This window comes from Tasmannia lanceolata, unplaced genomic scaffold (genome assembly GCF_043159265.1).
Source record: "Tasmannia lanceolata isolate RefF3 unplaced genomic scaffold, GAP_Taslan_0.1 ptg000005l, whole genome shotgun sequence".
Taxonomy (NCBI): Eukaryota; Viridiplantae; Streptophyta; class Magnoliopsida; order Canellales; family Winteraceae; genus Tasmannia; species Tasmannia lanceolata.
Window position 1 is genome coordinate 14293311 of NW_027518682.1, and position 21203 is coordinate 14314513.

The window sequence follows — 21203 nt, forward strand, 5'->3', positions numbered from 1 at the left end:
ACATTTCTCACAAGAAGTGTGGTGATTTCCAAAGGTTAATTTGAAAGTTATAAGTGGTGAGAGAATAAAAAAGAGAAATTTCTCACAATAAAAAAGTTACTACTAATAAAAGAGAAATTAAATCCCGCCTGATTCGATCATTGAACAACCTCTAAGACCATGTTTGGCTAACATGAAAATTTTTTCCATGGAATTTTAGTTTATAAGTGGTGAGAGAATGCTAGGGCGTGGGACAAAGAGAGACTAGGAAGGGCATGAATCAGGAGAGGGTGAGAAAAGGTTGAAAAATAAGAGAACAAAAGGCTCTAATCAAAATACAATTTATTTTTTCCTGTTTTTAGTCACTGCTTACCCTCTCCTGCTCTTCATCTCCCACCCTCCCCATAAGCTATCCAATGCCATTCATCCATTCATTCATTTTCCTAGTACCCAAGAATCCGAGCTCCAATGGCATTTTCGGTAGTTTTTCTCAAATCCGGTGGCAGTAATATACACTCCGAAAGAGAGGAGCGGGGTATTTTGGTAAACTTTGGAATATAAAGCCCTAAACGGGAATTACCATGCACCTCTAACCCCGTTGTTGTTTTTTGGCGGTCGGGAGAATTAAAAAAAAAATAACAAAGAAAACGCCTTCTCGCTTCTTCTCAGCTGCCTTCGATTCAAACATAGATTCATGCACAGCTAATTCCAACACTGTCCCTCACTCTATTCAACTCGCCCATATATCCTCTCCAAATTACAGAACCTGCCCCTCTCCCTCTCGTAAACACTTCAAAGGCGAAACTTTTGCTCTAGTGCTCTCCCATGAGCTCTCTCTCCCTATGTAAATCGTTTCCGTTAGGGTTTTTAGGGTTTCAGATTTCTGAAATCCGATCCCGCTTAAGATATTTTATTGATTTTTTTATTCTCTGATGTTGTAATCATACAGTCCATTAGGGTTAGGGTTAGGGTTAGGGCTAGGGCTAGATTTTTATTTTTTTTTGGTATTGGATAGTAAAATGAAGAGCTCTGGTAGATCCCTGGCTAGGGCAAGAGAACCGGGTCTAAAAAAGCCAAGATTGGTACAAGAAGCCGAACCGAATCTTCACAATTCCAACAATAGTGCAATCATCGATCCAGACCGCCCGTTTCCACAGCGTGTTCCTATGGGTGGCGGCGGAGGGCCACTGATTTCTAGGGTTAGGGCAGAGGAGAGAGACAGAGAAGTGGGGAGAGAGGACTCGGCTCGAGGCGCTTATCAGCAGTCCCATCAGGAGCTTGTTACACAGTATAAGACCGCTCTTGCCGAGCTCACTTTCAATTCGAAGCCGATCATTACCAATCTTACAATCATTGCCGGAGAGAATCTTCACTCTGCCAAGTCGATCGTTGCCGCCGTTTGTGCAAACATTCTCGAGGTGAATTGAATTCGGTTTCGATCACTGTATTGCCCTGTAAATCCATAATTTATATTGTCATTTTATTTTAATCCCTGTCATGGACTCATCTTTGTTGGGGGAAAAAAGGAATGGAGAAACATAAATGAAAAAAATAAAGTTATTGATGTTGCAGAGAAGTGCTTTGATCCATGATTTGTGTGGGTAATTAATTCTGTGCGATTTCAATATTTAGATTGCAATGGAAGTTGCTATTTAACTCATTGGGTTTGTTGTTTATTGAAGTATCGGACCTTGATACTCAGGTTATCTCTATCAGTGATAAGAAGAAGTAAAGAATATATTGTCTAACTTTTCCTTGACTGGGTATTAAGTTTCGACTCTGACTTGAGAAGTGAGCTTGGAATTTTGTCTGATTCAATTCGATGTCTATACTGGGCCGTGAGTTGTCTTGTAGTGATGCACGGTGTTGCGAAAACCTTAACGGCTAACTTTACATGTACTAAACTATGGTGGTGATGACATTGAAAATTTTCTAAAGGATTCATTAGCCGACCCCAACTAGTTTGGGACAAAAGCTTAGTTGACTTGAGTTGAGTAAACTATGGCGGTGATGACATTGATTTGTCATGTTGAAGTTGGTACTATAGTTGCACGGTTCTAATTGCGATATGCTAGTGCCCCTCTTTGGAATCCCATGATTCCCAGACACTTTGAAACTCAATATAACCTCTTTTCTACTTTTTGCTGCTGCTTGCTTTGCTGCTTGCTCTGCTGCATCCACTACTGCTTTTTCACCAGTTTAGATAACAGAGGCCAGCTCTTTGTACCACTGTTTTAAAACACGGCCAAAGCAAATCCTAGTTGACTCGGCACACCGCTGTCAAGTACTCAGTTGAGGCAACTTAGTACTAGGTTAACGTGGTCATCGTAGCTGAGAGTCAAAGGAGTTTTGATTGACTTTATAGGAAAAAATGCGGACTCGGACTAGAACACAGCCAAGGTAAAAGGGAGTCGACTCGGGGGAGTCCATGATGATGCGGGGGATTTTTGAAACTATGCTTTTTTATAATTATTGGCCTATGGTCAGCACCTCAAGACGTAAACAAGAGGCACGATGCACCACTAAAGTGTATTTGAGGTGTGAACTTGGATGCTTATCATTTAAAATTGGTGTACTTGTGTTGCTTTTCTCTACATTTTCTTTTTATGAAATGAACTGGTCATAGTCATACTAATCTCTGTTGTTAAAATCTTATGATTTACGATTTGAATCTTACGATTCAAATCGATTCGTGGATTCAACGATTCAAATCGGACATAGAATCTTTTTTCGAAAAAATCTTACGATTCAAGTACGATTCTACTTTGAATCGTGCGATTTTTACGATTTTTATGATTCTGTCTGTTTTGAATTTTGAGAACTTATTGTGATTTCAAAATGAAAATCATTTCAAAATACTTTGTTTACTGCTGACATTTCTTTACATGATGATTATTATAGATTTGAGTATGTCTTTGTTTACTGTTGTGATAAATTATATAATGATTTATTATATGATGAATATAGTTTGTGCTTTGTTTTGTAATTTATTGTGTGATGAATATGGTTTGTGCTTCGGATTACTAATCATGAAATTTTAAATTTAATTTAATAGTTTCAAATGGAAAATAGATAATTACTCATTTTATTCTTATTTTTTACCTTTTTATAGTTTTTAATATTTTTTCTCATTTATATATATAAATCTGAAAAAATCTTACGATTTACGATCCGATTTACGATTCGAACCCTGTTACGATTTAAGATTCGATTCCGATTTTCAGAACCTTGATACTAATGATACGTTTTCATGTTTCACATTGTTCTTGGTACTCACACGCTTAAGAAACTAAATCTGTATCCAAATACTTAAATATTAATTGTGTTATCCAAGATGTATCCAGATTGTGTCTAGTTGTCTTTAGTTAATGTCCATGACTCAATGTGTTGTGTTGCAAAATTGAAGAATCTTCAAGGGAGTGGAGAAGTCTATTGTAGCATTGAGAAATTTAGTTTTCAATGGCATTCTCTAGTAGGCTGCTTCAACCAAATCTTTATGGTTGCTGCGTCAACCAAATCTTTATAGTTGCTGCGTCAACCAAATCTTTATAGTTATTGCTATTTCTGAGAGGCACTTATTGCTATTTCTGAGAGGCACAATTCCTAGATAAGGGTCCGATCATTCGAGGCGTCTTCATGTGGGTAAATAAATGTGTTAGGAGCATAGTTGGCCATTTCGTTTTGGCGGCCATTTCGTTTTAGCTACCGAAATGAAATTTCGGTGGGATTTCGGTCATTTTCGGTGCATTTCGGTCGAAACTTTTCCGTCACACAAAAAAAAAAAGAAGAGAAAAATCCAAAAAAAATAAAAAATCAATAGAAAAGGGATAAAAAAAACTAACAAATAGTCCAAAATATGTGTCCCAAAAGGCATATTCCTTACTTAAACACTTAAAGTCTTGCACAAGTCCAACTGATAGTCTGATACATAGAAGAACATAAAAAAAAAATACATGAAAGTGAAAGATAGACAATAGCTAGTAGCAACAACTCTTAGTCATCATAACCCGGACCCGGATGATCATACTCAATGTCGTCTTTTTCGTCGTCGTCGCCGCCGCCATCACCACCTGGACCACCAGTAGGGACGTCTTCTTCAAGAGGCATGACAAAGTGATCACCGTCGTCCCCGGCCCCAGCCCCAACCATAGTAGTAAGTGCTTCAAAAATTTTCCACCCAATGTCTTCCGGCGTGAAAATGACATCTTCTTCCGCAATCCAATCCATCATAACATCCAGATGGTCTAATGCTCAAAGGGTCACTAGTGGTAGATGATTTCCTCAACAAGTCCCTGAAAAGGAAAACATTTAAGTTTAATGTCAAAGGTTAAACACTTAAACTTAAAAGCTTAAAGTGATGAGGTGAGAGTTGAAAACATTATATTACGTTGTATAACTTTGCCGAAACTTAAGGTTGTAATGGACCAAGTCATCCAATCTCTGGTGCTCCAACCTATTTCTCTTTGCGGAGTGAATGTGTTCGAAAGTGCTCCAGTTCCTTTCACATCCAGTCGCAGTGCAGGTATGACTGAGGATTCTGATCGCAAAGCTCTGTAATTCTTCCACGTCACCTCTGAATTGATTCCACCATGCAACTATAAAGTAACAAATAGTAAAGCATTATTTGCTGAGAAACTGAAAGTTAAAATGAATTATACTTAATTAAACAAACAACTCAAATATACCTGCTCCCAATTTCGTTCAGTTGCGAATTGCAAGCTTCATTCCAAACATACCCTTAGCCTCTCGATAATTCTCAATTTGATTAATGATGAGGTCTTGTGTAGCTTTATCAGGTACCAGTCGAGTGATGCATGCCAGCAAGCCTCTGGTTACTTCACTGTGCCTAGAGAAGGTAGGAGTGAAAAAGAGAGCAGGGTTACCAGTCGAGTGATGCATGCCAGCAAGCCTCTGGTTACTTCACTGTGCCTAGAGAAGGTAGGAGTGAAAAAGAGAGCAGGGTTAAGAAAATATCTTGCTGCACGGAGGGGACTGTGGAGTTGCCTATCCCATTTTTGGTCGATGATCCTCCAGATGGGCATGTAATCTGATTTTTTCTTCAACATCTCTTTGATGTTCTCTTTGACCCTATCCATGACCTCATATAGATAACCAATCGTCGGTTTGTCCTGCCGATCTACCAAACGTAGCACTCACTAAAGGCTCACTGATGTTTAGAATGTACTTGCATTGGTCCCAAAAAGATTTGTCCAATACAATACTAACTACCCCTTCACTCAGTGGGTGTTGGACAAACCTACTAGTACTATACTCATCAGACACGAACATCTGCTGAAGTGCTTTCCGATTCAACACCAGACTTTGTATGCTAATGAAATTTGTAGCAAATCTGGTAGAAGCAGGATGGCACAACTCCTTCCCACCTGTGAACTTTTTCCTCATCAAATTCAAGAGGCCTCCGTGGTTGTAGATGAACTTTGCAGTCGTCCGAGCCCTCTCAATTATGCTTGCTATGTGAGGAAATACACTCGGTTTGCACAGATGCTCCAAAATGAGACCTAAGCAATGGGTTGTGCACGGAGTCCAAAAGAATGTACCATATTTGGCTTTTAGTCTTTTCCCAGCAGCTTTATAACTTGGCTCACTGTCAGTCACAAACTGCACCACATATTCCGGATTCACCTCTGCGACAATCTTTTCAAAGATATTGAATAATTCATCGGCATTCTTCACTATGCCAGATGCATCAACGGATTTGAGGAATATGACTCCTTTAGGGCATTACACCTAAAAGTTGATTAGGGAACGTTGTTTGGTGTCTGTTCATCCATCTGTCATAATGCTACTGCCATTGTATCTCCATGACGACATCTTAATCTCCTCCAAGCAGTTGTTTACCTCATCCATTGTATCTTCAAAATGGAATTCCTTGAAGCATGATAAGTAGGTGCCCTATAACCCGAACCCACGGCATTCACAGCATCAAACATAGGTTGCCAGAATGGTGAATTGACAACGTTGAAAAGGGAGATTGGCATCGTAGCAAAGCATGCCAACCGCCATGTCTGCTCTATCCACTGTTTCTTTGTTAGCCAAAGCACTTTTAATGCTTGGCTGGGCTCTCGGGGTTGTTCGTGGTGCAAAGAAATTCCTTATCCCTCCTGTGATTCGCTTTTTCTTCCTTTTTGTACCACTCGGTTCTACAAGAACTTCCTTACCCTTTCGCTGAGACAATTGTGTAATGCCAATGTCTTCTTCATCATCCTGCTCTTCTTCTTCGTCTGGTGTGCCATAAAAACCTCCAACCTCTGCTCTGGATACGCTCATCCTAGCCCTTTCTTTTTTCTTTGCATCTAAAAGTTGCTTCATTCAGTATTTTACATCTTCAGTCACTTTTTTGCGTGATGCTACCTCACCAGGAACAGCCGCTAAATGTTCTTTCAAGCAGGTTATATCTCCACCTGATATGACTTTGCCACAGAATATGCAAGTTACTTTATTTTCTTGACCTGGAACCAATGTACCGTAAGCCCATGCTGGGTCATCCAATCCAGCGGGTGTCGAACCTATAGAGGATGATCCTCCAGAAGGTCCCGACCCACTCATTCTGAAATGAAGTAGAAGAAGGGGGGAAATGAATTAGAAGAAAGGAAATGGAAACAAATTACAAAAAAAATGAAGTAGAAGGGGACAAATGAAGTAAGAAATAAAATTGAAATGAAAGAAAGGAAATGGAAAGAAATAAAGAGAACCTTGAAGTTGAACTTGAGTTGAAGAGAATAAGATAATATTAGCCTTCACTCACTTGAAATTTGTAGTGTAACTTGTAAGCCTTCACTTGAAATTTGTAGTGTAATTTGTAATTTGTAATTTGTAAGCCTTTGGAAATAGTTCTTGTAGTTGTAAGTTAAAAGGTAGGCCTTCCCTTTGCTCCAAAATGGACTTGAATTGAGCTGAAGAAGAGTGTAGACTTGTAGGAAATTTAGTAGAATAGATAGTGTAAGTGAAAGTAGAGAAGAGAAGGAGAATCACTTATGTAGTTATGTGAAGGTGGAGGAGAAGAAGGTAGGGAAAAGGCTATTTATAGAGTTTTTTATTGATTGTGCAAGTAAAAATGACTAAAATACCCTTCCCAACAGGTATAAACGGTCACATTTTGAGGCTAAAATTGTCAAAAATCCAAAAGAGCCGTTGCACTGGAATTGAGGTAATTTCTGCGAATTTCAGTCAAACTAGCCGTTATAGGCTTTTTTGGACGAAATTGAAAATTTCATCCATTTCGGACGAAATTACCTGAAATTTCGACCGAAACGAAATTTTGGGGATTTCGTTCCGTTTTCAGAACGGAACCGAAACGTTTCGTCCGAAATGGACGAAACGAAACGAAATTTATAACTATGGTCAGGAGTCATAACCTGTAACTTTCATTACCACAATGGAGTGGAATGCTTTTATTCTATGGTTTGTGGACACGGACACAAATGTTGCGTGTCAGCACGGACACATAGGGTCGGACACAAGCACCTAAAATTTAGAAACCGGGACACAGTTAAAATAGAAAGTATATATAATCATGATTTGTGGACATGGATTCATGTGTCGAGTTTCTACACGGATACAAGGTTGTTGACATGGCAATTCCTAAAGTGCTATCCTTCTTTCTTGGCTCGACACCCCCAAGGCCTTTGTGGACTTTTGATCCTTATGCCCTAGGTGCCTATCATAGGCTTGGGGCCCACACGAACTCTGTTGATTTGTGTGTCGAGTTTTGTCACGGATACAAGGTGTCTAACATGGCAACCCCTAAAAATCTAGAAATGGCGACATGCCCTTACAAGTACATACATATAAAATTACTGATTACTATCATAATTTGCAACAATATAAATACGATATTCATTTAATGAAGTAATAAATCTTTTGATTAATCAACTATAATCTAAAACAAAAATGTGATAATCAAATAACAACACAATCATCAATTTAATCTAGTTCTTTTCCGTCTCCAATATGCAATGAGAAAGGGAGACCAGTAGGATTTTTATTTATTTTTTATAATGATAGACCAGTAGGATACGATGAATATAATATTGGAATAAGAGTTTGTTTAAGGTTTTAGATTTAAGGAGGGGGGGATATAACAATAAATGTTTGTTAAAGAAGAGGTAATAAAAGAGTTTATAATAAAAAAATAGCAAGTAACAAAAGAGATTAACACAATATTCAATAATAAAATAAAATTCCACTTCTGAAACGGTACAAAAATGTGTCGACACGCCCACATTAACATCAAGTTGACACTTTTTTTAATGGTAAGTATGATACTTCTAGCAGTACATTTAAAATTGTTGAAAGGAGTGTCGGCACTTGTGGATATCCATGTCAGTGTGTCACAATAAATTCAAAGTGTCAACTAAATTATAGCTTTTTTTACACGGTTCCAACTTTGCTTTCTCGGAGTCTGAAATGTTAATTTTGTTTGGTGCTCTCACTTATCATTTTCTAATTGGTGTTTACTTATTTTTGCTTTGAAATAAATATGTTAGCAGCTGATATATGATTGCTGGATGTTACTTTTTTTTTTCTTCATTTTGATATTGTTGAATTTCCTGTCTGTTCCTTCTATTATATCCACCCAAGAATTGCTTCTTCTGTATTTATTAGATTAATTTATTTGGCATTCGGACATGGGGTTTGTTCATTAAGGGTATTTCATCTGTTACTGCGGTTATTGGAAGAATTTGGTTATGATGTGTTTTATCTGATGTCACAGTTAATGTGCAGGTTCCTAGCGAGCAAAAGCTACCATCCCTCTATCTTCTAGATAGCATTGTGAAGAATATCGGTAGAGATTACATCAAATATTTTGCTGCCAAACTACCCGAGGTTTGAATCCCCCATCTAATTCATCTTGGCATAATTCTTCAAGAATGCTTTTTATTATCATTCTATTTTTCAGAATACATCTATGCTTTTCTCTATTTTCAATGTATCTTAAGGAATATTGGAGATAATATGTTAGGGCTATGCTATATCATGCAATTCTGCACTGGACAAAATAGATAAAGAATACGAAAAATGTTGTATCAAGTAATTCTTTACTTCTTTTTTTTTTTTTGAAAGTTATCAAGTAATTCTTTACTGAAAAAAATAGAATACTTAAATAGGGTTGTTTGATCCCCCATTGTTTCATTGAAACCTAACAGATTTGGATATTAGTGCTTGTGCTCAAATAGAAAGTAAGTTGATAGGGTTTTCTCTCTTAGGTCCTTTATAGGGTTCTTGAGCAGGGGGGTAGTGAATCTATCTATTCTACTTGTAGATTGTGGTCTATCCCTGGTCTTTCCAAAGTTGTTGCTTTTTGTTGGGTTGCTGGATGGATATGATTTTGATGGTGGATCATTAATCTCGCACCTCCCCGCCCCGCTCAATCAATCGCAAGGCTGGTGCATCCCTAACAGATGTATGTTGTCAAGACAAGGAAACTACTATCCATCTTCTACTTTGCCTGTTTGCTTATGGTATGGGCTTTGGTGTCATACTCTCTCTTTGCTTGACGTGAGTTGGCCGTTTCTTGGTTTTATTTAGGCTCTATCGAGGCCCGCTCTTTTTATTTTGCTTTGCCCGTTCGCTTATGGCTTTGGTACTGTCAAATTATCTCTTTGTTCGATGTGAGTGTGCCATTTCCTAGTTTTGTTGATGTTTTCACCGAGGCTTGATTTGCTCCTTTCCTTCCATTGAAGATAACATTTATTTGGTATCTATCCTTTTTAGACACATGTGGATGATTTGGAAAGAGTATGACATATTCTCATGACAAAAGCTGCAATTTGGAGGTAATTAAGTATAAAATTCTAAGCCTCGATATTTATTGGGGTAGAGTGAAAAAAGAGTTAATTTCTAGATGAAGAGACCGCGTACTCTCGCTTTCCAGGAGATCACCTTCTTGGTATCCCCCTTAGCCCGATCATCTTAACTTTAACTTTGATGACTCTTTGTTTAGCTACTTGGAGCCGACAAGCATCAATGGGGTAATAAGAGGTCATGTTAGTGCCATTAGATCTTCTTTCTCGGGGCTGCTTTTGTTAAGGGTTCCGCTGAAGCGGAGGTTCTTCCCCTACTTCAAAGTTTGAAGTGGGCTTTATCTAGCTGGTGATGGGAGACTTTGGAAGTGTTATAAGTTGGGCTTCTCAAGCTAGGAAATTTCCGTGTAGACTGGTTAACCAATAGAGGAGATATTGGATATTTGTGTGTCTTTGGAGGCTTCCTTACAAGTGTTTTATAGGAGAGGATAACTGTGTTCCTTACTCTTTCACGGAGGAGGGGTTAGGAGGGAGGAGCTCAGTGTATGACAGCATTACCCTCTTGAGTTCATTGGTTTTGTTTTTGCCTCTGTTTTGGTTGTTGTGGTATTATGACCTCCTTGGTCACCTCTTCGTAGTATCTTCTCTCTTTTAATAATTCTTTCATTACCCTTTGAAAAAAAGGGAAGACGTTAACAGCATCCAGTCGCTGGGGGCCCTAAAGTTTTACTTCAAGTCATTTTTTATTCCAAATCGGTCCCTCGATTTTCTTTTGCTCCTTCAAGTTATTCCTCATTAGGATGTGCTTTAATTATGTATAGCTGCTACTTCACGTTTTGTTTTGTTTTTTTTTTAGTTATTATGGCTATTTTGAAATCTCTATTAATGCTTTCCTTTTTCCAGGTATTCTGCAAGGCTTATGGGCAGGTTGATTCTTCAATACATCCTGGTATGCGGCATCTTTTTGGGACTTGGAAAGGGGTTTTCCCCCCTGCATCACTTCAAATCATCGAGAAAGAACTTGGCTTCCCTCCTGCCATCAATGGTTCATCGTCTGGAGTCACAACATCTAGGCCTGATTCTCAGTCACAGCGTCCGCCACACAGCATCCATGTAAATCCCAAGTACTTAGAGGCAAGGCAGCGTCTCCAACAAACTACCAGGGTAAGTATAAGTACTACATGTAATTACATCCGTGTAAATCCCAAGTACTTATACATTGCAGTTTTTAGCATGGTTAAGGTAGCAGTAGCATTTGGTTTTGGATTTTGAGAGTTAGACACTTGACGAAATTAATGTTCCATTGGATTTTCAACTTAGGACATGTGAAAGGAACTCTCTCAATGTAACACACTCATATATTCCCTTTTCAGCTTCTGGGTGGCCCATTTTAGACTTAAGACTGACAAAATGGATCGTGTGAAAAAAGAGCTGGACGAGTGGAATCATCTCCTGTATTTTCTTATCACAACATGCACGTTGACACAGCAGTAAAATGGATTTTTATGGTCCTCTAAGATTAGACATGGAAATTCCTTCAATTTTTGTTTTATTAAGACAAAAGATTGAACGCTTATTTATCTTCAAAACCCCTTTCACATAGGTGTTTTTATTAGAGGAACCCAAGACTCTAATGTCCCACACAAGAAACTTTATAAGTACATTAATTTAGATGAATCCCCCACCCTCTCCCCAACTGCTACTTACTCTTGGATCTGCTCTCTGTCCCACGGCTCCCAAATGTTCCCTCATCATTAACATTGAACTCTTACATTGCCATCCCCCTGATCCCTACGAGTTGCTGTATAACTTTGTGATTTTTTACCCGGATCAGACCACTGCTAACCGCAATTCGACTGGAAGGGAAAAAAAAAACTCTTGTATCAAACATTGATATATAGCTAGAACCAAAACTCATCATAACAATATCATAATAAGAATTATTTGTGAAACAACCAATTACTCCAAAAGATTAAGCTGTTAGAGTTGGTGTTATTGAATCATTTATACTTCAGTACTCCCCAGTCCCCCTCACGTGTGGGCCCCTTTTTTCATGGATTATTATTTAATATCAATGAGTTGTGAGTTTTGAACCCAGAACCTATAGCTCCGATACCATGTGAAACAACCGATTACTCCAAAACCTTAAGCTGTTAGAGTTGGTGTTATCTGATCATTTATACTTCAATATTATTAAACATTAACTTAAAACTATTCAACATGCGGTATGATTATTGAGGGTGATTACCCTTCCATGAAGCATAGCTAAATTTTATGCTGTCCAATTTTCTGGGTAATGTGGAAGGGATTGGGTCTTCTATGTGGCCAATCAGCTTTATTGCAGCGAATTTCTTCCTTTTCCCATGGAAGTGCTATTGTCTTCAATTTCTCATCTAGGACAATTTTATTCTTTATATATTGTAGGACTTGCTGTTGGAACAAATTACAATTTCTTTCCTCAATGCGGTGTCATCTTCTCCCATTTCAAAAAAAAAAATGCAGTCATCTTTCTTTTGTCAATCGTTGTCTTCTCTTGCTTTTCTTGGGTAATGCGAAAAGTGTATGGCATTGCTATTCCCTATTTGTGTTATTTTATAATGTTAGCATGCATGTACTGTCGAGTCAAAGAAATGTACTCAAATCTTGGTCTGAGATCTTTGATATTTTGGTTTCAAGAATGATGTTTTGCTTCTTGCCATTGTGCTTCTGTTTCAAATGGGTACAGACAAATACATAGGTTCGTAACTATGGCAATGCAAATGGTTTAACTACCCAATATGGCCCTTGTTTGATTGTTGTTGTCTCAGTGAATTTTTCATATTTATCTATCTGTAGACTTACTTTCTGGGTTGTTCCCTTGGTTTCTGTAATGAAGTCAAAAGGAATAAGCAGTGACAACAGTGGGAGTACAGGCTCAGTCTCGGTTGATGATGGAGATAAGCTTGATAGAACAGCTATTAGTGGTAGTGCAAGGCCGTGGACAGATCTGCCTGTTAAGGTACAGATATGCAATTTATTTAGGGAAATGATATCTGCACATCCATATTTTGATATTTTCACAAACCATCTTGTCTTAAAATTTTAAGTGCTGTCAAAAGGTTATTACTTTTCCCAAAGAACTCTCAGGAGCCAATTAAAGAAGAAAAGACAGTTGGGTTTGTGCACATATCAAAACATGGTTGTGCTGATAACATTCCCCGTTATTTAACTGTTTGATATTTACTTTATGTGATCACTCTTTCTGAAATTGACCTTTCAAACATGGTGTAAGACTGATGTTGCTGCATCCTTTCATGTTGGATGTTGATTTGAGTTCAAAGTTTTCGCAGAATGTCCAGCGTCCTCAAAGAGAGCAATTGAATGAGCCAATTCTTGATAGGAATCCCAATGCAGGATATGGAGATTATGAACGCCAATCAGACATAGAAATTGGAAAATCATGGGAGAGGATTGCAGAGCAAGGACTTGAAAAACCATGGTATGGTGCTGGTAGTGCAGACAGCACTGTTGGACAAAAAAATAGTTTTGATATTCCTAATGTGTATGGAAACCACCGCCCACACAGATCCACACAAGCCAGTAGCCAGCTGCATCCAGCACAGGCCATTGCAAGTAGAAGTAGCAGAGGGACATCAGGGAACTGGAAGAACTCTGAGGAAGAGGAGTACATGTGGGAGGATATGAACTCTAGATTGACAGATCATGGAGGGACTCATAATTCAAGGAAAGATGGGTTGAATCCTGATGATGCAAAAGAGCCGGTAAGCTCGCAAAGAGGCAAATGGATGCCCTCGGAAACTGAACTTCTAGATGCTCGGTGGAACACACTCAATACTTCTAGGTTGGAGAAACCCGCTGGTGGTGAAGGTGGAGTTCCATTACAAACAGAAAGGGTATTCTCCTCTTTAACGTCGTGTGTGATTTGTATCAAAGTTTTAAACATTGGTTTCAGTGTCGGTTTCAGCGGTTTGGGGGGGAATTTCGGCTGAAACCATGTAAAATTCTGACAAAATTTCTTTTTTTTAAAAAAATCCACAGAAATGTATAAAATTTTGGTAATTTCGGTGGAAATCTTCAACATTTCGGTAGAAATTTTGTAAACAAGGGTGAAAAACCTAATTTCGGATTTTGGGGAAATTTCAGGAAAATCATGTAACATTTCGATTCAATGTACTTTCGCTGTCGGGCCCTGGCCGAAACCCAAAATTTCGGCATTTCGGATAAAATTTAAAAACATGATTTGTATTGCTTGGAATTGATTTGTGCTAGTCAGGCTGGTATATCTCGCAGGCTAATTTACATTCCACATGCAGGAGGTTGAAGATCACCTTCCAGCACCTCGTGGCCTACCGGATATTGGGTCAAGGGCGATTAGAGAAACTTTCGCAGATTCATTATCCGGGGGGCTGGCTGCATTTGGGCATCGAGCCCCATCAGTATGGCCATCACAAGTGTCACGCCCAATAGATGTCTTGAACCTGAGTTCGTCTTTAAGCAGGGAAGGACCTGGATTGCATATGGGGCGATCTGTAGGTTCTCTCTCTTCAAGCTCTGGATCCGTGGCAAATGCAGTCTCGGAATCAAGTGGAATGTTTGGGCATCAAAAGCAGCTGCCTGTGCGATCAGCATCACCATCTGAACCCTTATCTGCACACCAGCATCCCCATTCACCTTCATCCTCATCAACCCATCAACATCAGCAATCACGTAGTCAGATGCAGAAACCACCATCTCAACCCCCAATTTTCAGGGAACCCCAAATACTAGGGTACCCTGGAACAGGGAATTCAGACAATGCTGCTGCTGAGGTCCTGGGACAATCTAGGACCAGTAGTTTATTAGCTGCTATTATGAAGAGCGGACTACCCTTGACTAATTCTGCCGCCAGTAGTTTTCCAAGCCTGAGTTACCCAGACTTGTCAATGCCTTCGAATTTGAATATTCAGCCACCTCTACCAAGTGGACCTCCTCCTGTCCAAGGCACAACTTCTCGAGGTAATGTATCGGCCATTGCAACACAGCCTTCGAGAGCCGTACTGCCTCCACTGCCACCAGGCCCACCACCACCGTCGTCCTTGGTAGGTTCATCAGCACAAATGTCAAGCACAGCTAGTGCTGTCCCAAATCCACTTTCAAATCTTCTGAGCTCATTAGTTGCGAAAGGCTTAATATCGGGGCCCGCAACAGAATTGCCAGCCCTTAGTGCACCTATTGTATCCACCAAGCTCCATAATCAGAGCACCGGCCTTACTATCAGCACCCCAATGCCTGTTTTATCAAGCTCAGCAGCCTCAGCCATGGCGCCCTCATCTTCTGTGAATGAACTTCCTTTCTCAGAGTCTTCTCGAAAGGGCACTTCCTTCTCTCAAGCCACAACAGGAGAGATTAAGGACCTAATAGGCATCGAGTTCAAGCCAGAAATTATCCGTGAATTCCATCCATCAGTAATAAGTGCCCTCTTTGATGATCTTCCACATCAATGTAGCATGTGCGGCAATCGGTTCAAACTTCAAGAGCAGCTCGATAGACACGTGGACTGGCATGCTTCAAAGAAGTATGCGATAAGTTGTTGCAATGGAATTTCACAGAAATGGTTTGTGGATTTGAGCATCTGGGTGGGTGGAAATGTAGGACCGCCATCTGAACCTGTTCCCACTTATGTGGAAGCGTGGGTCAAGACAGCTGAGAAATGTGAACCCATGGTCCCTGCAGATGAGAGACAGTGTGTATGTGTTTTATGTGGAGAGACATTTGAAGATTTTTTCAGTCTTGAAAGGGATGAATGGATGTACAAAGGAGCAGTTTATATGACTATACCGGCTGGGGAAGCTGGCGAGGGAGGCACAGATGAGAGTTCTGTGCAGGGTCCTATCGTGCATGCCAACTGTATATCAAGAAGTTTATTTGATGATTTCGAAGTGGCTGAGTATGATAAAGTGGTAGGGTCCCATATTCTCTAAATGTCCTCCAGTCAATTCATAGTCGTTTATGCTTTGTTTGCTTAGGTACCCGTAACACTAAGTCTAAACGGGAAGCCAAAAAAGCCCTATTTAGAGTGTAGGCTTCAATCATTTTCATGGATCAAAGATTAGATATTTAGCCCTTCTATTTTTTTTTCTCCTGCAGGATTACACAGATGGTTGATATTCTAAAGAGAATGCACACCATTCCTATTCCTTTGTAATGCAGGCACAAGCCTAAAAATCAGAAGCAGCGGGACCGGGTCTTACTCTTAACAGTTTACATGTGCATGCTTCCCATGCTAATTGGGTTGTGCCCCAAAATAGGGAGCAAGTCTCCCACTGATCCATATATATCTTTTCTTCTCTGCCATATTTTTGAAAGAAATAGATGCACAGGGAAGGTTACTTATTGGCTGTCTTCTCTAATGTGGTTTGCATGTTGTTGCTTATGTTTTGTTTTAGTTGCGTTGGTGATGGTGCATTGTGCTTAAAACCCGCATCTGATCTTCATTGGCAAGAATGCGCTCTTTCATTCTGTGCATATGGTGCTGCTGGCTCTGCGTTTGGGTGCGTCAAGAATATAAAGATCATCTTTGTATCATTAATACTAACATAAATCATGTTTCCTCAAAATGGGCTTTGTTTCTATGTTTTTTTATCTTTTATCGAGTAAAATGGCAGGTAAATTTGCAAGTCAAATGCTTATATTGAGATTATTGAGGTTTTGTTCCAGATGGTTGTACTAGCCTCTGTGTATTTCCTTGTATTGAGTTCTCTTCATCAAGAAACTAAGCATTGAAACTTTCATACTCGTTGCCCCTTCATCAGCAGAAACTTATCAGTTAAATATCAATGAGACTATAACCCTTTTATTTGCCATGTAAGTGAGCCCAACTAATTTAAGTTGAATCACTTGAATTGGGCCCTTTGATTGATTGGGATGTGCAAAATGTACTTTTTTTTACTAATTATTTGACGTATCATTGTTAAATACCCCTTTCTAAAAGACATTTATTTGGTCCAATTTCTTCCTCGTGGGCGTAAGGGTGTCAATTTTGGCACGGGCTCGGAAGCTCGCTCTAGCTCGGCTTGAATCCTTAACGAGCAGAGCCGAGCTGAGCCCGAGTTAGGCCAGGCTCGGCTCGGCTCGTTAAGGCTCGTTAAGAATTTAATATATTTAAATATATATATACACTGAAAGGGGGAGGCAAAATATGTCAATTCTTTTTTGGAACCCCATTTGTTACTTGGACCACCCCCTTGTGTAAAAAGAGTAGTAAAAAAAACACTAGATAGGGCTGTCCAGGGAAGATGAGGGGTGTAAAATTAATATAATTCGAGCTAGATAAGGCTCGTGAGCCTGGCCGAGCCTGACCGAGCCGAGCTTTTGAGCTTAACGAGCCGAGCCGAGCCTGGCCAAGCTCGGCTCGGCTCAGCTCAGCTCGTTTACACCCCTACGTGGGCGTGATCACCGATTTTTTTTATCCAAACGGTGCTAGTTGAGAACACCTTGATCAGATGACTTGGGCTTTTGCTTCATCGAGGCCTGTACAGAGTTCCACCTAGTAGATAAATGAGGGCTGATGGTATAGAATGATAAGTGGTCTTGATTACTACATTTCCCCGTGGGGAAGCCATACATTGATTGTTGATCATCAGGGTTAATATTTGATCCCAGGCTCACTAGAGAAAGATGTTGCAAATCATAGCAAACTACTTATTGATAGCTACTTTTTTTTTCCTAGGGTTTTTCTTAGTGCCATTCCTTGGCTAATACTCACATAAGAAAGTTTTGTTATCCAACTCACCAAAAGAGAAGAAAAGGAAAAGGAGGCCTAATTTAAGAAAATAGAACCTTGTAGATAGTAGAGCCATAAATACAAGAACTATAACCACTGACTAGGACTCCCATGCTTTGGTGATGGTTATTGACATAGTATCTGAGAAACAGTTCCCTGGTATTAACTTATTCTTATACATGAAAGCTTGAGGGGTCTATGGACTAGGGATGAAGTACATAAGAAGCATAACCCAAAAAGAACTTTTAGATGATTAGTTATTGATATGATCACCCCCCATCCCACCCCACACAAACCCCCCCAAATAAAAGCCTGTACTCTCATTTCTATGGTTTTTTGGGGTGTGAGTAGACATACTCGAAGAGAGTCTCTGAAACCATCCTCCTCTTCAAGCATACCTCATCTCCATTATCATAATCCTCCAAGTCCATTAGCTACAAAAATTACCAAACATCATGAAAAACAAATTTTGGACAAAGAAAATAAAGAAAAGAAAGCAAACACCCATCTCACCTTCCATGGATCGTCTTCCTCTGAATGACCCAACTGAGAAAATCCATTATCTTTAACCTCCTCCTTCCCTATAACAAAGTTAATGCAGTCATAAATGAATAAAGAAGAAGATGTAGAAGAAAACTACTTTCCTTACCTTGTTTTGGTTTTGAGAGATGTGTAGCTCTTGTGGAATACAAAGAAAGCAGTAGGGCCCGGGGGCGACGAAAAAGAAGCTTTTACTTGAATTTCTAAGGGAATAAGGAGAGTGTGGTGGTGCAGTTCTGAGTTCTAGAGATAGTTATATAAATAGATGAAATGAGGGAAGATCAACTTGAGACCAAAGTACCCATGGTAGATTTTTTTTTTACTCAAAAGATCAAAATGTCCATATATGTAAAACTATGAAAATTACCTTGTAAAAAATATCAAAATTCCTATGACAGCCAATAATATGTTTTGAATCAAGGATGTAAGAATATCATTTCTATATAATAGCATTCTTACCAATGGTGCTTATATAGACCACTTACATGATTAAGGGGTGCAACTCGGGTCAAATTTTGGGAATTCGGGTTGAGCTTCTACCCTAAAATCAGGTCGGTTTCGGGTTGATTCCTATTCATTTTCTAGCAAAAGCTCAACCCGACCCAACCCAACCCGAGTTGCACCCCTATAATTAACATAGAAAGAAGATCATGATAAACATGGAAAGAGATAATACTAGAATATTCTAATGTAATCTAGTTACTAATTTAATCTATGTACCTAATATAGCAAGGTTCCTCCTTTAACCAACTTGCCTAATCTACCACCACGATGATCAAACAATGTAATTTCATCCCAATCTGACTGTAAGAACACACCAACGATCGTGAATCCCTTCTAGAATTCTTTTTTTTTTTCCTTCTAGAATCATATCCTTAGCTACAGTTACAAACTGAGATAACTAAAACTAAGGTAAAAACTAAGATAAAGTAAATTAAGACCTTCTCTGGACTCAATCATCTCCTCGATCTTATCTTAATTTCAAAAATAGGTGTAAACAATCCAAGAATAAAATAAACGCCAGCTTGCTACACTGAACTGTTAAATAGTAAGTTGGGTCTGTTAAATAGTAAGTTGGGGTGTATTTTATCCTTGGATAGACTTGCTATCCTCTATTAGGATGACCAGGATAGAATCGGTGGACAGCTGACAAAATAATAGTTTCAAAATAAGCTTATCTGAGCAGGATAGCCCCAGGAAGGAACAGCTTCGCTAAGGATTTGTATCCTCATGTTGAATATCCCTGTTGGAGCCACCATTGTACTAAGAAAGATGGAGAAAGAGAAACTCATTCTCACATGACTGAGGGTGCAACCTCATTGAAATATAATGTGGGGCACAGCTATAGCAAGTGGGTCCCACATTTTCGATCCAAATTGTTCAACTGGCTTTCGATTTCATACGCCCCACTACTAATCAAGCGGATCATATAATCGTAATGAGGTCGGGCCCTACTGAATCAAAGAAATTATATCGAAACAAGAACAATATGGGTTGAGTGGCCCTTGGGATGGGCTTTTGAAAATGTATATGGATGAGCCTTGATGGACCTCCATTGCAGCAAAATCAGCCTTTTACATCATATGAATGGCTGAGATTAATCAGAAAACAGAAATATGGCAGATGTTCAAAATTTTCTGAATTACATAGTCCTGAGGACGGATACTAGATCACCTCTAATCTAAAAGCAGAAAACCTGAGCTAAGAACTAGCCATAGCAGGTCTAGCAGATGAATGGTTAGGATCATCAAACAGGCCAGGGCCCACCTATTGCTTTTTTCTTTTTTCTTTTGTAACAGGGAAATACATCACAATTAACTTTCTCCAATGGAGGGAGTAATCTTTCCCTCCCATTACCATTAGGCAATACTTGATTTTAATTAGAGGAATTCTAATTGAAGGGCACCCTAGCAAAAACCAGCAGCATGGGCACCCCATAGTACCCACGTCACCAATAGCAGTGAAAAATGTAAAAGAATAATAAATGCACGCTGATGCCATGAATCCAATGGGGGCCCTTGCGGCTGATTTTTGCAAGGGTGCCCTTCAGTTTAGCATTCAACTGGTAACTAATACCCATAGGGGATTAGGGCCCATTCAGGGGCGATGGCACTTGAAAGGGAAGGGGGACAATTGCCCCCCTTAATTTTTTGGGAAAAAAAATATACCTTTATTTTTTAATATTTTTTTATACTTACTCTTTTTTTTTAAAATATGCCCCCCTTTCCAAACATCCATAAGATAGAAAATAAGTTTAAATTTTCAATTTTACCATTTTTATATCCCTTCCTTCTAAAAAATATCTTTTTACTATAATTTTTGCCCCCCCCCCTGCGCAAAATTTCTGGCATCGCCCCTCCCATTCTTATGAGGTTTTATAGCAAATCCTTGCACCTTTAGCTCAATAAATTTCACAAGGTGAAACCCCCACTCAAAGCTAAATCCACTAACTTAGTGGCAATCTTCATCCAACCTTGTGCAAAATTTCTGGCATCGCCCCTCCCATTCTTATGAGGTTTTATAACAAATCATTGCACCTTTAGCTCAATAAATTTCACAAGGGGAAACCCCCACTCAAAGCTAAATCCACTAACTTAGTGGCAATCTTCATCCAACCTTGTGCAAAATTTCTGGCATCGCCCCTCCCATTCTTATGAGGTTTTTATAACAAATCCTTGCACCTTTAGCTCAATAAATTTCACAAGGTGAAACCCCACTCAAAGCTAAATCCACTAGCTTAGTGGCAATCTTCATCCAACCGTGACACGGAATAATTTTCTTGTCTCAATTACTAGAAATCATTCTATATAGGACATAAATCTCTGATTTTTTAATCTATCTAATGATTTGAATCGCGAGTATAATAAGAAAAACGAAGGAAAACGATGCGCTGAAGACCTGAATTTTGGCTTTGTGTTCAAAAAAGTCGTTGGAATTATTACTCATTGAACTTTAAAACCATTTTAACATATATTGGGTTATACAAATTTGATAGGGAAATCATGGTATTGGATTCACTTAATATGAGAGACTCTTTATTGGGCCCACCTACATGACATTAGCACCATAACTTCAATCACTTAGCCTATGAGTCTCAATCGTGGATGGGCCATTTCGAACTATCCTTTAGCCCAAAAGTTATAAATATTTGAAAAAGG

General features: G+C 39.2%; 1 protein-coding gene and 1 long non-coding RNA gene across 5 annotated transcripts; one reads left to right on the top strand and one right to left on the bottom strand.

Annotated features, from left to right (window-relative positions):
- Positions 1-298: 298 nt before the first annotated feature.
- LOC143877606 (pre-mRNA cleavage complex 2 Pcf11-like protein) lies at positions 299-16585 on the top strand. 3 transcript variants are annotated; one of them, XM_077379750.1, is made up of 7 exons: positions 299-1397; positions 8725-8826; positions 10647-10907; positions 12619-12741; positions 13064-13636; positions 14057-15682; positions 15870-16585. In XM_077379750.1, the coding sequence occupies exons 1-7, from the start codon at positions 999-1001 to the stop codon at positions 15885-15887; spliced, it is 3102 nt and encodes a 1033-aa protein (XP_077235865.1). In that variant the 5' UTR covers positions 299-998; the 3' UTR covers positions 15888-16585. The 3 variants fall into 3 exon arrangements, with proteins under 3 accessions (XP_077235865.1, XP_077235866.1, XP_077235867.1); XM_077379751.1 differs by having other exon boundaries at positions 304-1397; positions 13073-13636; XM_077379752.1 differs by having other exon boundaries at positions 1260-1397; positions 8714-8826.
- A 960-nt stretch (positions 16586-17545) lies between these two features.
- Positions 17546-18429, bottom strand: LOC143876686 (uncharacterized). 2 transcript variants are annotated; one of them, XR_013250458.1, is made up of 4 exons: positions 18413-18429; positions 18155-18288; positions 18019-18086; positions 17546-17939 (listed from the first exon to the last, which is right to left on the bottom strand). It is a non-coding gene; the product is annotated as an uncharacterized LOC143876686 (long non-coding RNA). The 2 variants fall into 2 exon arrangements; XR_013250457.1 differs by having other exon boundaries at positions 18155-18416.
- Positions 18430-21203: the final 2774 nt, after the last annotated feature.

Coding starts and splice junctions, on each gene's coding strand:
- LOC143877606 (XM_077379750.1), top strand. CDS start 999: ATGAAGAGCTCTGGTAGATCCCTGGCTAGGGCAAGAGAACCGGGTCTA. Junction 8,827..10,646: donor TTGCTGCCAAACTACCCGAG/GTTTGAATCCCC, acceptor TCCTTTTTCCAG/GTATTCTGCAAGGCTTATGG. Junction 12,742..13,063: donor GGACAGATCTGCCTGTTAAG/GTACAGATATGC, acceptor TTGAGTTCAAAG/TTTTCGCAGAATGTCCAGCG.